Source organism: Haemaphysalis longicornis, unplaced genomic scaffold, assembly GCF_048455015.1.
Source record: "Haemaphysalis longicornis isolate Haplotype H1 unplaced genomic scaffold, Haemaphysalis longicornis Haplotype H1 scaffold_1, whole genome shotgun sequence".
NCBI lineage: Eukaryota > Metazoa > Arthropoda > Arachnida > Ixodida > Ixodidae > Haemaphysalis > Haemaphysalis longicornis.
The window spans coordinates 361027906-361043109 of NW_027526203.1; the positions used below are offsets into that span (position 1 = coordinate 361027906).

At 49.9% G+C, this 15204-nt stretch overlaps 1 protein-coding gene across 2 annotated transcripts in view; it reads right to left on the reverse strand.

Moving 5' to 3' along the window:
- Positions 1-792: 792 nt before the first annotated feature.
- The window catches only part of LOC144154987 (solute carrier family 22 member 6-B-like), a 33318-nt gene continuing 18906 nt past the window's right edge, over positions 793-15204 (reverse strand). For both annotated transcript variants that reach the window (XM_077686151.1, XM_077686152.1), the window contains exons 8-10: positions 12994-13208; positions 11285-11466; positions 793-1763 (exon numbers count right to left, since the gene is read on the reverse strand). In XM_077686151.1, coding sequence (XP_077542277.1) covers positions 1467-1763; positions 11285-11466; positions 12994-13208 — 694 coding nt within the window. In that variant the 3' untranslated portion in view covers positions 793-1466. The remainder of the gene's footprint in view (positions 1764-11284; positions 11467-12993; positions 13209-15204) is intronic.

Sequence of the window (15204 nt, forward strand, 5' to 3'; positions counted from 1 at the left end):
GTGAAAATCTTAGCATACGCCGATGATGCAACTTTATTTTGTAGTGGTGCTTTCGCGAGTGTTGAGCGGGGCTCACGGCGCGTCGGGCTCGCACTCACACTCGCCAGTCCAAAAACATGGCGAGACTCACTCACCACTCACTCATGAGTGGTGTGTGCGTGTGTGTGAGTGCACTCGTGAGTGAGCCTGCTGACCTATGGGTTTGACTGTGTCGGGAACGTCGATGTCTTCAAGAGGAGAAATCACTGGGACTAGTGCGCTATGTTGAAAAATAAGCTCGCAGTTAGAGAGCCACGAGAGCTACCTCGCGTCGTGGATTTGATTCGGGATGAAGTTTGCGAATATAATCTCAACAGCGAACAACGAACGAGCGGAGCTCTTGATACAAAGCGCGTTCAACACGCTACTAGAAGGATCGTGTCTACTGGAAGCAAAGCTCCCGCTGTATGCACCCCGAGTTGACCAAAAAAAAAAAAAAAAACTGTTTCCGCTGCTGGTTTAATTTTCGTTTGATTGCCAACTCGCCAACCCAACCAAGTGAATATGACGCCACGACGCGTCCAGAACTCGATGGCAAGTAGTACACCACCGACGTAGCTATGCAGTAGCCGGGCATAATGAGGCGCTTCTTGACAGGGATCTCAGCGAGTTTGTGTACACTTGTGCTTTGGTCACGTTACGGCTTTAATTCCTGGAAGGTTTTTAGTGCTCTCCGTCCTGCATCGCCATTGCACCTCCAAATAGATCGAAACAGATTTTTCTTGTAAAAAAATTCTGGGATGCACGAACAAGCTGAGGATGAAGCATTCTTTATTGAATAAAAGGCTTGTAACGACACAGCTGCATACAGGGTTGGGCAGTTCATTCAAGAAATAAAATGCTTCAGTCACATGAACAAGACCACTAGTGAGATAGCATTTACAACCATGCAACCAATAAAAACAATTGAAAAGGAATTTAAAATGCTTTGCAGGAGTATCACGCATTCAACTCCGTTAAATAAATACGCTGTTTGATGGGAATCGTAAAGATCACAAACAGGAGGCCAGTGCGACAACATGTAATGATCCATGAAGAATTCATTTTCGTGCGTCGAAAGTAGCCCAGCAGGTGCCGGTAGTCAGGCAGTAAAGGCGACTCGTCAAGCAAGGTTTACCTCAACAATTTGCCAACTGATCCTGCAGCTGCTGTAAAGATGCAAAGCAAACGCTAATGAACTTCTGCAACACATCATGAACGATATCACACAAGGCTGCAAGCACAAAATGCAGCGAGGGACTGCAATGAAGCATACATTTAATGAAATGTGTGCATGCATGAAATACTTCGAAATGGCGCAAATAATGGAAGCCCGAGAGGAACAAAAGTCCTTGCGTTAGGACTTGTACAAACTCACAAAAATGATGTGATAAAATATGAAGACAGGTTTGAAAGGCCTCCAGCATGGATGAGTGCGCCAAACAAAATTAGAGCGTAGGCCCACGCTGCCAATTAACATCCTGAACGCCTGCGCCACGGGGGCTGACCACGGCGGCATTTTCGTTGGATGCGACGCCGGCCACTTGCGGGGGTGCCGTTACATCGTTCGGAAATACGGCCATCTCAGTATGGCTGGATGAAGTGGAACAGGTTGCACACGACTCGACGCTAGCAACGAAGTCCGGTAGCGGCCGGCCTCTGGTTTCAGGCCACGTGAGCAGCGCCACCGTCGCTAGAAGCATTATGAGGGCGTGGAAAAGGGAGTCTCCCATCGGGTTGCCCATCTGCGAAGTGGAAGGGACATCAGGAGTATTATTTTATGTGCACACAGTTGATTATGAGATGAACAGCAAGAACGATAGGTGGGTGTGAGGGCAGGCATCAGCAGCTCGAGCCGGATGGAGAAGCCAAAGAATGCACGGTTTATGCAAGGAAGCCAAGTGGCAAGATATCGGGGTACAGACGACGGCTAAACAGCACCGTTAAACTGCTAAAGTTGGCGACATTAGGCGACCTTTGGACATCTTACCAGACGCCTTTAAATGCGCTAGTACTTTGTTTGGAGACTAAAGGCTCTTTATACCTATTTCATTCGTTCGTGCCACGCAAGTTTCACAACACGAGAGAATTCAGGCGAGCAAAAAAAAAAAAAAAAAACTGGCTGCAATCTATGCTGTGAAGGTGGTTGGAAAGCAAAGCTTTAAACGACACCCGCAACAATTGCCCATGCGACGTCACTTGAATTCACACACGTGGCTCTACAAAGCTTGAAACCAGGGATTTTGCCAGCCGTTACCTGGAATTCATGGGCCGCGACGTCCCGAACGCAGCAGCAGCGTCGGCCACGGCCGGGCTAGAGCGGCGGACGCGGCCGCTGTAGCCCTGTCGTGAGTCGGCGAAAAGAAAACGGAGAGAAGCGTCTTTCGAAGGGTGAGACAGCGGAAGCTAGCCATCTTGATGTGCTGGCTTGGGGCTACACCACCGCGCGATACGAGCGCAGACACCGAAACAATTCGGCATGTGAGCTTAGTGATTCCCATTTATACCAATTTAAACTAGTTAATTTAGTAAATTTGAGAATTGCGAGATAGCTGATGAAACTTTTATAATCGCTATTTATCAGAACCAGTTGCTCCTTTCGCCTTTTGTAATACTTGTTAGAGCGCAACCGAATAGGTATTCTTCAATTTCGAAAACGGGGTCCCATTCGTGGCAAGCAGTGCGTTTCTTTAGCGTTTCTCCAGCGGCCAGATGTCTGTATGTGGTCTCTATATTTTGTTTTCCCGCCCTGGAAGCCAATCCTTAACGCATCTGTGCCGTACTACCATATAATTTCGTCGGGTCCGGGTCACCCAGGAGGTGCTGTCGAACAAGTCAATCAAGCCGTGCGAAGGAAGTGCGCAATGGACGCGATGCTGCGCAAAAACATGCCCAAAACAACCGTCGCTAAAGCAGATGACAAAGCCGCACCACCGGCTCCGACGAGCAGGCGCTTCCGTGCGGGGAACGCAGGGTAAATTCCACGCGCCATCTACAGTGTGCTGCGTAAATGAAACCCTCCCGCCCACCGCCGCCTCCGTCGCGTTGGGAGTTTGTTGTACCGCACGCCACGAAAGAACCGTTGGCTGGTAGAGCTAGAAAGCTTTGCTTTAAAAAGTCAGCACCAAATTAGTGGGATGAAAGCAGAGCGAGTAGGTAGGCTAGACCCGACGTGGAGAGCGACCAACAGAACAGGTTTTGTGCTCCTTCCGCACATCGTGTGCTCTCGGCCGTCTAGGATTGAACTGCACCGCTACCCAGGTTTGCAGGCTATGAAAGGCTGAAGTTAACAAAGTCGGCAGGTTATTTTACGCCTGCCACGCGAAAATGCAAGCAAGAATGGAGGACAGATGCCCAGGCTCTCTGAATAAGGGTTACGGGCGCGCGTGGAAATTTTCCGAAATATGAGCGGGGGTTACAAACAATATCCCATGTAACCAGGAAGTGGGACAGGGGAAAACTTGGGCTCTGAAAATAAGGCTAGAAAGATACACTAAAACACAATGCGAACAATTAGCGCCTTTGCCGGTCTTAACTTTAGTAATTGGGTAAAAAAACGAGAACAAAAATGAGAAAAACGAGAACAAATACCTATACCAAGAATATCACACACAGGATCTCCCAGCAGACGATACCCACCTTGACCATGCACCTGTGGGCATGCCGAGTTTTACTGAATTGATGACGTCGCAACAAGAATTATCGCTCCCTCAAATGGCGCATCGCCAAATTAACGCAGGAGGCCCGCCAAAAACTGTTGAAAGGAGCCAAAGCCACAATACAGAAATAATATCTGTATTAACATCAAACTGAATTCCTTGCTGCTGTGAACATGGCGTTTCAAAGTTCCTCGTCCTTTTTAGTCTGTATACCCGAGGCTGCCGCCTCGATTCGTTCTTCATCTGGGCTTCATCTTTCCGCATATCGTACGCAATAAAATGAAACAGGAGGCCCTCAGTTACGCTCAACATCTCCAATACCAAAAATGGTGCACGTTTTCTGACCAACTGAACGGGTCACTGACAACAAAAAAAGCATGGAACATATTTCGTCACCTGTTGGGCAATACGCCACCGACAATCGCTACTACTCAACACACCGCCCGCCTCATTCCCAGTCACTCTGACCCCCCGGACCATCTGCTTTCCTTCCTTCAAAAAAGCCTTTCAGGCTCAATGCCAGCTCCGTCCTCCACTTCCCACCCTGATTACCAAGGGGCTCCCAACTCCAACCTTGACGAGCCACGCACACGCAAGGAATTCTTACAAGCTCTTGCAAGGTTAACCGGCTATTAGGCGCCGGGGCATGACCAAATGAACAGCGAGCATTTGTATTCTCTCATCGAGTGCTACAACCGTGACTGGAAAGAAGGAACATATACCCTCGCAGTGGCGACACGCTGGCGTTTACTACTACCAGCACCAAACAACCCCTTAGCGTTCGACAAACTTCGACCCATATCCGTAACCTGATGTGTGCATGGGTAAACTCTACGAACATTTCGGCGCTCGCCCCTTACAGAACTCCTAGAAGATACTGGCCGCTTTCCCCACACCATATTCGCCTTCCGGGCACATCTGTGCGTTCAAGACGTACACCTACAATTAAAAAAAAAACCGTCACTGACCACCTCAGCAACACAAACCCGACCTCCAAAACAGCCCTCGCCATACAAGGGGACTTCAACAGCGTAACCCACACCGCCATCCTACAACAGCTCCAAACAAGGGGAGGTGGCAAGGCAACTTACAACTTTGTCCGCGCCTTCCTCGCAAACCGGACGGCGTCCTTACACCTCGGGCCGTACAAGACAAAATTTGCACGTCCCCGCCAGGGGAACTCCCCAAGGATCAGGAATCTCTCCTTTGCTATTCACCATCTACTTCTTGGGCCTTCCGGCGCAACTTGCACAGATACCCGACATATATTATGCTCTATATTCTGATGATATTACGCTCTGGACTAACACAGGCTTCCCACGTTACCAGCAAGCAGTTCACGTCATCTTGCATTGCCTCTACAAGTGTGGTCTTCCACATGCCCCCTCCAAATCTCCTCTCCGAAGCAGGACCTGAGAACGACGACCAATCCCGACACCTGGCCCCACAGTATCCATCGACGGCCAGCCGATCCCCTATGTCAAGACCCTGCGCATTCTGGGGGTACATGCCACCAAACGGCTCCGGAGCTACGTATATCCGCAGACTACAAACTATTGCCTCACGACTAACACACCTGTCCGACGAATCTGTTCGCAAAGATACAGCCTCAAAGAAGCAGACACCTGCCGCATTCTCCAAGCAATGCTAACTAGCCGGATCACATACATATCTCCTTACTTCACCCTCAAACCGCAAGAGAACGACAAAATCGACATTCTAATTTGGAAATCCCACAAGATAGCGCTTGGCTTGCCGGTGTACAACTTGAACAAACGGTTACTGCAACTCGGCCTCCATAAGACTAACCGAATTGATGGAAGCCCACATAAACAACCAGCTGCAATCATTACAGCTCACCCTAGCAGGCTGACAACTGCTGCATATGCTTGACCGACATGTGGCGCACACTCCCTATACCCCCCCCCCCCCCCCCTCACGAATACGCACTGCTCTACACATGACTATCCGGTCCTTACCATCCCACGCCATATGCACCCCACATACAATGCTGGACGACAACACCACCGGACCCGCCTCCTGGTTCGAAAATAGGGAAATGATTCAACCGCCCTCCCCACCGATGCTGCTCCCTACCACCGACAACGGGTCCACGTAGCTGCCATAGTGCGCTCCGACACTTTACCGATGCCACCACACTCGTTACTTCCAGCCTGAACAAAGCATCAACGAATACGGCAGAAAAAGTGTCTGTGGCCCTCGCCATTGCTCACACTACGACTCCAATATCACTGTTCTCACGGACTCCAAACCCGCCAGCCGCTGCTTCGCTCCAGGCAGTGTTTCCACCCTGGCACTGCACATCCTATCCCAAAGTCCCACCCTTCCCTTTACACGCATCGTGTGGACACCCAGCTACACAGCCCTCCCTGGGAACGAAGTGGCTCACGCCACGGCCCGTGATCTTCTTCACGGACACTCACAGACGAGGCCGGCCGCCCCAACCCCGACCACCGTCTACCTGCTCTATCTCTCCCTCCCCCGAACTTACACCGACATCCTGTACCACTACGCCGGGCCTCCCGACGCCCCTGCCCCCCTCCCCACTCTTCGCTCTCGGTTTCCGAAGCCCGCATCTGGCGAAGACTTCAAACTCACACCTACCACGACCAGCAATGATTGTGGTAGGTGTGAGTTTCTGATGACGTTGCCTTGTTAGGTAACTCGGAGGACGAATTGCAAAGCATGCTTACCACACTGGATAAGCAGAGTAGAACCGTGGGCCTGAAAATTAATATGCAGAAAACTAAAGTAATGCTCAATCACCTCGGGAGAGCACAGCGGTTTGAGATAGGTGGCGAGGCAGTGGGAGTGATAAGCGAATATATTTACTTAGGCCAAGTTGTGACCCCGGATCCCAACCATGAGGCAGATGTAATTAGAAGGATATGAATAGCGCGGAGTGCATTCGGCAGGCATTCTCAGATAATGAATGGCAGCCTACCATTGTCCCTGAAGAAGAAAGTATGACAGCTGCATCTTACCGGTACTCACCTACGGGGCAGAAACTTGGAGGCTCACTAAAAGGGTTCAACTTACATTGAGGACGACTGGGACGGAACATGATACGGAAGGAAACGGAAGACAATAGGTGAACGGAAAGCAATGGAACGGAAGATGATAGGTGTAACAGTAAGGGATCGAAGAGAGCAAAGAGCAAAAGGAAACAAACGCGCGTTATGGACATTAGTAGAAATTAAGGACAAGAAAGGGGTGTGGGCAGGGCATGTAATGGGAAGGCAAGATAACCGTTGGTCATTAAGGGTAACAGAGTGGATCCCTAGAGAAGGCAAGCGTGGCAGGGGGCGGCAGAAAGCTAGATGGGCAGATAGATGGGCAGTTGAGATCAAGAAGTTTGCGGGGAGAAATTGGGCACAGTTAGCACAGGACCGGGATAATTGAAAACTTATGGGAGAGTCCTTTGCCCTGCAGAGGGCGTAAATATGCTGCTGCTGCCGATGATGACAATCACATCACCCTCCACCGCATCTCCCCCACCGAGCTGCCCCCCTGCGACACTCCTAACACTATCCCGCCCTTTGTCTGGATGTGTCCACTGAACCCCTAACCACCCGATCACCCTACTATAGAGCGATGGGAGAGGGCGTTGCGCAGTTTCCAGCTCGATGACCAGGAAGCCCTGATCTCTAGGGCGAAGGCGGCGGCGGCGGCGGCGCGCTGCCTACCGGGCATGGATGGCCACCCACCGCTCCGTACTGTCTGTCCCCTCCTCTCCCCCTTTTTCTGGATAAACGTTTTCCAAAAAATCCCCCCTCCCCGTACCCCGGAAGTGGAGCTGACTGGCCTGCTGAGTGACGCTTCTGTATTAATAGAGGACTAGAAACTTTACTTACCAGAAATCAAGGGGCCAACGCTTGTTTAAGTGGGCGATGACACCCCTACCAAAAAACCTTGGATCTCTTACATAATGAGCGAGATCCCTTTGGTGTGTCGACTAAACTCTGCGTCGTTCCCTTTTGTGGCACACTGATGTCAGTCGGGTGCCGTGTCGGTACCCACTAAGTATCCCAAATTAACTCTCCGATTGAAGGGGTGCCTTTATTTGAGTCACTGGATGCTCAAGCATCAACGTGCGTCGTGCAATGCCGGAGCACAATACGTTTTTGAAAGTCATCCCAGCGTTCATTGGCGCTCCGAGACAAGACCATGAAACTGGAAAGTCGGGAGACCTAATAGTTGTCTGAAGACGTCTGTGAACGACGCGACTTTTTACAGCGACGCTGTATGTGCCTAATCGCCTAGGTTATTGTGACGGTGTAAGCGCTTTATGTACTCAACGGACGGAAAAAAGTTATAAAAAAATTGGCCGCGTATCTGCTCCTTTTGTTGCAAATGCCATCAAAAGACGATAGTCTTTATCGGCTTTTGCGAAGTAAATGCCTGCCTTCGCTTTCCCGCTCACCTCTCATGTTCCTCTTGCGTCGCGCTCCTCCCAAGGTAAAGACGCCAAAGGTTTGCTTAAATCATTTTAAATTTCCCGCGTTCCACTGCTCCAAACCGGGTGTCTCGATGGGAACGCTGCCGTACGGCGAAGACGCTCGTTAATCGAGGCGCCCTACTTCAACGTTTATAGAACCGCGCTTCCCTACTCCACGTGCGTTGCAAGCAGAACGTGGAACCTATCTAGTGGAACCTTGCGTAGCTGTTGCCGGTTGATTTCTTAAAATGGCGCCAGAAGCTATAGTGGCGCGGGCGACAGCAGGCGACGGCGGAGTGAATTCTTTTTCTGCAGTTGATGAAGTATTTAATTTCCGAAAAGTCAAGCATGTTTGATTTTTTTTATAAAGGAACACTGCAAATATCACTTCTGTATTGATTTGTTGTCTCATATTTGCGTAATGTCTTGTTCTTCTTCAACAATGTTGACAAGTATGAACGTTACACCGGACATAGACGGGTAGATTTAGCTGTGACTATATAAGACTATTGTGCAGGCATTGTTCTGCTTTGGCCGGGTGGCTGAATCGAGTCACAGACAGACAGACGGACAGACAGACAGACAGACATACCAAAATGTCTGGGTTTAAGTAGCCCAAGAGAGACTATCGTCTTTAGAATAAACAATGGTATTTGGGCCCCCGTATTCCGATACGCCTTGTATTTCCCCTGTAAAAATTTTACACAGAAATACGTATTTGTTTAGAGGTGAAGCCGACTTTAAAGAGATCGGTGTAAGCTCGGCGTTTGCAAGTTGGCTTTTCTACATTGTGTGTTGCGCAGTGAAGCATAGCCACCTACGGTGGGAGTATGGTTACAGCCCCACTTTATACTCCTCTTCACCGCCTCTTTCCCGAGCCGTGTATACTGCTCGCCACCCGCCGGAGTCCATTTCCCCTTGCCATTACGCAATGCCGCGCGCTCCACAGCGGCCACTTGTGCAGCGGACTAGAGCCTGCACCGTGATTGGGGTAGCCGCGCTGTACTACACGTCATCGTCTCTACCTAACAAGAGTGTGTGTCCTTAGTCTGTGACGGAGAGATCTGGCCAGTGTGATAATTCAATATAGCAAATCCTCAATATCCTAAACCAGAACATAAATCCAATCAGACTACCAGCTGCTCTGGACATCCCTCTTTCGAGTGTAGAAGGATTGATTTTTTCGCGAACGATGACTATCTTTTATCAGGATGTACACCTTAAAGGGGACTGACACGAAATGCCTGTTTGGTTTATTCGAAATATTGCCTCTTTAGAACAACACTGACACCACTAGTTTGTAACGCAAACTTCATTCTAATAAGCTGCATAACGAGGAAAAGAGGATAAGCATGCCACTGATCAGCGACTTTACGGCAGCGAACTTGTGACGTATTATGGGCCGATTGTTGCGATTTACTGAGGTCGACAAAATCCAAAGCAAATTAAACGGGGCGTGTAACCTTACAGAACGAGCACTTTGCGCTTGAATTTAGTGCACATGCTTTTTACAGCAGCAAGAATGGTGGGGTAAACAATGGAAGTTGCAAACAAACAGGTAAACAAGCAGTTAGAGCGGCACTACGCCAGCTGACGCTGCTGAATGCAGCCGTCGGGCATGTTGGACTTCTCTGACACGACACGAGCCAGCTGATATAAGCGACACTACGTGACCCTGTTTGTCGAGTTATAGCCACAGTTTCACGAAACGATTACTATCAACCGTAACAAAAATATGCCAGGTACAAGTCCGGTCAGAAGCAAGCAGAGTGCGAAAAGCGGTCCTTGAGCGGCATCGCTGCGCGACCTAGGAAGGCTGACGGTAACCAAGGTAAGCGAAAGCGCGTTTGGCAGACAGCGGCAGCCTCAGTAAACATACTAGCTTTCGTACCTACCCAAAGTAGTCATTCCGGATGATACGAGACATACGATGAAGCACGATAATTGATATTTTGGTTTAAGCTGTAATTTCTCAGTGAATAAAGCATCGTTTGGTGCCGGACAAGCACTGATAGTACTGTAAAATAACAATTCTTGAATAAAATAAACTAATTTGTCTCCATAGCCCATTAAACACTTTCGCTTTATACAGCGAAAGTGTTAGGGGCCATGCGTCCGAGCATCCGTAGTGATTATAATCATTACGGATGCTCGGATGAAATTGCGATGAACATATACAAGCAACCCTCATGCAACAATGCGCAAGCTGTTAGGGCCCCAATACTCGCGTTTATTTAAACTACCACCACGGGGTGTTGTTATGACTCACCGGCGCCATGTTTGCGCGGGTCAGTCACCCGCCGGTCGACCTCCCCACCGCTTGTCGACGGAAACGAAAGGAAGCCGACACCGCGGCGGCGGCCACTGATTGACAGCGGCTTTTGAGCGGTGTTTAGTGTTGTTGCCCAAAAGGGATTAAGGAGCCGCCGCTCGTCCCCCGGCCTGAGCAACTGAACGCGTGTGCGCGTGAAAGCCCAGACGGCGACGACCGGACAATGGGACCCAGTGGCGGCGGCAGCACAGCGAAGAAGGCATGGCAATGGTCAAGCCATTAACCCTTCCGAGTGATTCCACGAACCTTGTTAGCTCCCTGGGAAGTATGTGTGAGAACCCCACCGTGGGAACGCAGCGCGCGGCGGACACCAAAAAGATACGAGGCGCTCGCGCGTCTTCCGTTCTTCCCCTTCTACTACAGCAACACCGACTAGATGCTCCTGACGAGTGGCAAGGGTGGGTGTGTGTGTGTGTGTGTGTGCCGTGCATCTGTCGACATACCTGAAAGGCGTGTCCCTACCCGAGGGCGGTGCTTCACAGCGAGGAACTTACACCTCACCATTGGTCCGCATTGTTTTGTATGGGGATCCCCAACCTAGGGAACTAGGGATCGGGGGTCAACAAAAAGGGCGTGCTGCGGCCCGCCAAGATCTGTCTTCTGTCTTCATCTCGACAACTCACTGTAAAAATGTAAATAAACCCGTTGAGTTTGCTCTAAGCTCTCCCCTAGTCCTGGCTCGACGAAGTGACGGCGACCGGCCCCGCTACCAGCAGACTGCGGTCGCTACAACTCGCTACAAGACGCAACAGTGTGCTCAAGACTACCCGAAATGATAAGGTGCGAACGCGAAAGAAGGTCGTGCCCGGCACTCACGGGATATTTTATATGTGGCTGGACGGCAGCGCCGATACCAAAGACGGTCTGGGCGAATCCGATGGCCAGGGCACGGGCACCGGTTGGAAACATCTCGCTCAAGTAGATTATGTTGATGTTGATAACGTTCCCGATGCACAGCCGACCGATGAGCGTCATAATCATCTCGCAAATGGCGTAACCTGCAATAAAGTAAGGTTGTGTTGCTGTAGTATCGCATTTTATTTTTCAACAGCACGTGATGGCAACACTTAAAGGTGCTCTTGTGTGACAAAGGCTTCGACGGCTGCAACACTTGAACCGTCTGCAAACATTACATTAGGTGCTCACTAAAGTGCTCTACGCACATTATATAATCCGTTTAAAAGCTTTTTTTTTTTCTATTTCCCGCGTTCTTAAAGTCCAAACATTCTTCGTGCGTTTATGTGACGTCAGACGAGCAACATAGCTGTATAGGCCAGCTTCCTTTCGGTTACAGCAATAATTTCGATAGCCGCTTAAAAGAAGATCGAAAGAAAACCAAAATTGAGACCACATATTTCTGCTGTTGCAAGCAAATCCCAGCGTGTCGTTCGTTATTGGCGATAATTATAGCTTTCGCAGGTCTTTAGGTTCTGAAAAGAGATTAAGCGTTTATTAGCCCTGCTGGAGAGCCATTTGGCCCATAACGACCGAAGTACTGAAAAAAAAAAAAAAAAAAAGATGTAGCCTACTAAGGAAAGCCGAAGATGTACGGACGACGAGCTCTATCCCTTTTTGATTCTTGACGAATGGCCCTCTCACCCTGCAGTTAGGTTTCTAAGCCACCGTCATGCACAGGAAGAACTGCGATATTTGTGAATGCTCCGCATTGGTTCACTGTGAGTGGTAACAGCTGCTAAGATACTGAAAAGAAACGCCCAGGCGAAGTTGGTGGCTTGATTCTTGCGTTTCTTTTAGGCACATCTGCGCGCAACGATCAGCTGCTGTTACGCAAATACTGGTGCGCACAAGATAGTCCAAATGGCCGCCGAATCTATGTTCAATTTCTGTGGCCTCGTGGATAATTTTTACGGTGCGGTCAGCAAAGGAAGATACTGATTTGGTCGTTATGTTAGGCCCCTAATGCGCACGCGCATTTTATACTTGTTTAAAATAAGGGCTGTTTGAGACTTGCTATTAGGATGCTCTTGAATTGACAGAGGCGAACGAGCGGTAAGCTGGTACAATACGCCATCTTGGCAACACCGCGAAAATGAAACCTGCGAAGCGGCACTTGCTCCTTGTCGCCCTGACACTGCGTTTCCAGCAAAAGACTGCAGCAAAGACTGCATGCAACTTTCGTCAGCAAGTAGTAGAGCGCGTAGTTTCAATGGCTTACAGCAAGAGCCTTTGTAACGTTAGGCAAATGCCTGAAACTTGGGGGGTACTCCACAGTCAACGGCTACTGGTGCGCAGTGTTTAAGCACAAGGCAGAACAACTTTCATGCCGGGCTGCTGACAGCCCGCAGGCCTTTAAGACCGGCTGTTGCACGCATGCAACAGCGCAGTTGATCGTACAGGACTGGAGCACCTTCAAGTAAACTTAAGCACCAGGTAGACTACCCCGTCGGATGACTCACTTCAAGTTCACAGCGGGTCAATGATCCACCAAGCCCTTTTCTCACATCGATGCAAAGGGCACAGAACCATCTCATCACGTCCCTGTAAGTACACACTATGGTACTCGCCTCTTGGCACGAAGACGTGCGCGATGTAAGAGAGAGCGGTTACAATGAGAAAGACGCCAGTTGATGTCCTGCGCGGGCAATGGACCAGGATTGCGTGACTGCAAATCCCGCTCGCCACCTCGATAACGCCGCCGACCACAAAGTTCAGGTAAGGGTTCACTGGGAGGAGGTCCGTGTCCAAGGCGAGCTGATAGCGCACAACAGCCGTGCAGAACCTGCAGGGAGACAGCCGAAACGTTGTCTTTGCGCATCACGTGTAGCGTATTTCATGCACCAGATTTTAATGAAGCGCATTCCGTGGCCTCAACGAGGCGTCACGCAAGGCTTGATACAAGGCGTCAGACGCCTCGGGGAAAGCGGGTGCGGTGATTTATGCGCTTTACGTGCCGTCGGCATGCTGGTTCCACAGCGTTCGTCTAATTCGCTAAAGTCTATAGGCTGCCGATCATTGAGTAGTGTATAATGCTTATATTGGTTGGCCGCCAGTTAAGGTGGTGCTGCGCTCGTTTATACAGCCGAATAAGGTACCGCAACAATACAGGGTGTCCCAGCTAGCTTAGATTTTTCTTGGTACAACTGCATATTATCGGTAGTCACGCATAGTTACAGGAGTTCTTTCATTGATGAAAATGCAGTAGAATCGCGATTATTCAAACTCGAATGGACCTCGGTATTTTGTTTGAATTATCAGAAGGTGTCATAAATACGACTCGGTGCAACATACCAACTTGTGTTGCAATGAAACATTCACATATATTAATCAACATTGACACTCAATACTGAAGTGCTATTTATACTTTCAAAAAGAAATCACGATTAAATGACTTCGTCTTTGCGTGAGAGTCCAAAAATTTTTTAGATGCCAGCAAAGGCACCCAGTTCATTGGGAGAGTTCTGCACTGGTCAAGAACTTGCGGATCCCACCAGGTCCCGCGCTCCGGCGCGTGCGGAGTTGGCCGAGGGTCACACGTGTCATTTTCGTACATGCCGTGCCTGCCCCGGCTGCTGTCCTGTTTTAAATGCGAATGCATTTATTAATCGGGGGTTGTCTTGCGTCCACCGAGCGGCGTGCGCCTGCATTCCTCCAGCGCGAGCGCACGTGAGCGCGCGCCTCGTAGTTCTGCCTTCGTCGTCGTCGTAAATGCGAATGCATTGCTTAGTCGGGGGTTGTCGTGCTCCGTCGGCGTGCGTCCGCAGGTGTTATCTCTCCGCGCTCAATGCCGAACGCATGCGCTTGAAGCGAGCTGTACTAGTTTGCTCGAAGCGGCAAGGACGGCGAGTACTGCGGTGTTAGTCTCGTGTCTAACGTGTATGGGAACTTGATATCGCACGCCGTTGCCCCTTCTCCCGTTCGAGACACGTCTCCGTACAAGGACTTGTACACCCTTGCCTACACCGGAGACGGAGTCTGTGGTGACCGTGTACCTCGCGCCCAACCTCGCTCGAGACGCCATTGCCGCGCAGCTGGACGCGGCTATGGAAAGGGTGCGCGTGCGCTCCAAACCCTCTGACCCCATAGTCTTGGTTCGCGACTTCAACGTTGACGTGCGCAAGAAGAGTGGCGAGTGGCTGGTCGAGTACATGCAGACCAGGCACTCTATGCATTGTCTCTCTGCCGGCTTCGACACGTGCCCCACTACCATTCACGGGAGTTGCATTGATCTGGTCTTTACGCGAAACTGACGCGCGTATGCTTCTCAAAGACCCTTTGACCGTGCACTTTAGCGATCACAAGGCAGTGATTGTGGCCGTCAGGTACAACGATAACACAAACAGGTGCTGATGAATAAATGATTACGTTCACACTCTCGTCATTAATTACGCCATTACTCGCAACACACTCATCGGTGCACCAATGCATTCGCATTTCTGCACGATTCCCTTCGGGGAGGTGCGGGGGAATTTTTTTTTCTTTGCCTCCCTCAATCCACACGCGGTTGTTGGCCCTCGCGGTGTAGCTATGACATGTGCATGCAAGTAATTGGCTTTATTTGGGACTGTTAGTTACATAAGGATGCAAATGTGCAGCTAGAAGCTGCAAATGGAACAGATATTTTCCCGCAAGAACAAGCAAAAAAGTATGAATTCAGCAAAATTACGCAATAGAGCAGTCTGAATTAGGCGGCTTTAAAGTACATTGGAAACATAGCGGGCCAACTAAAATATTGCATTTTGCTTGAATTAACCGAAAGTGAATTATTCGAGTTTGAA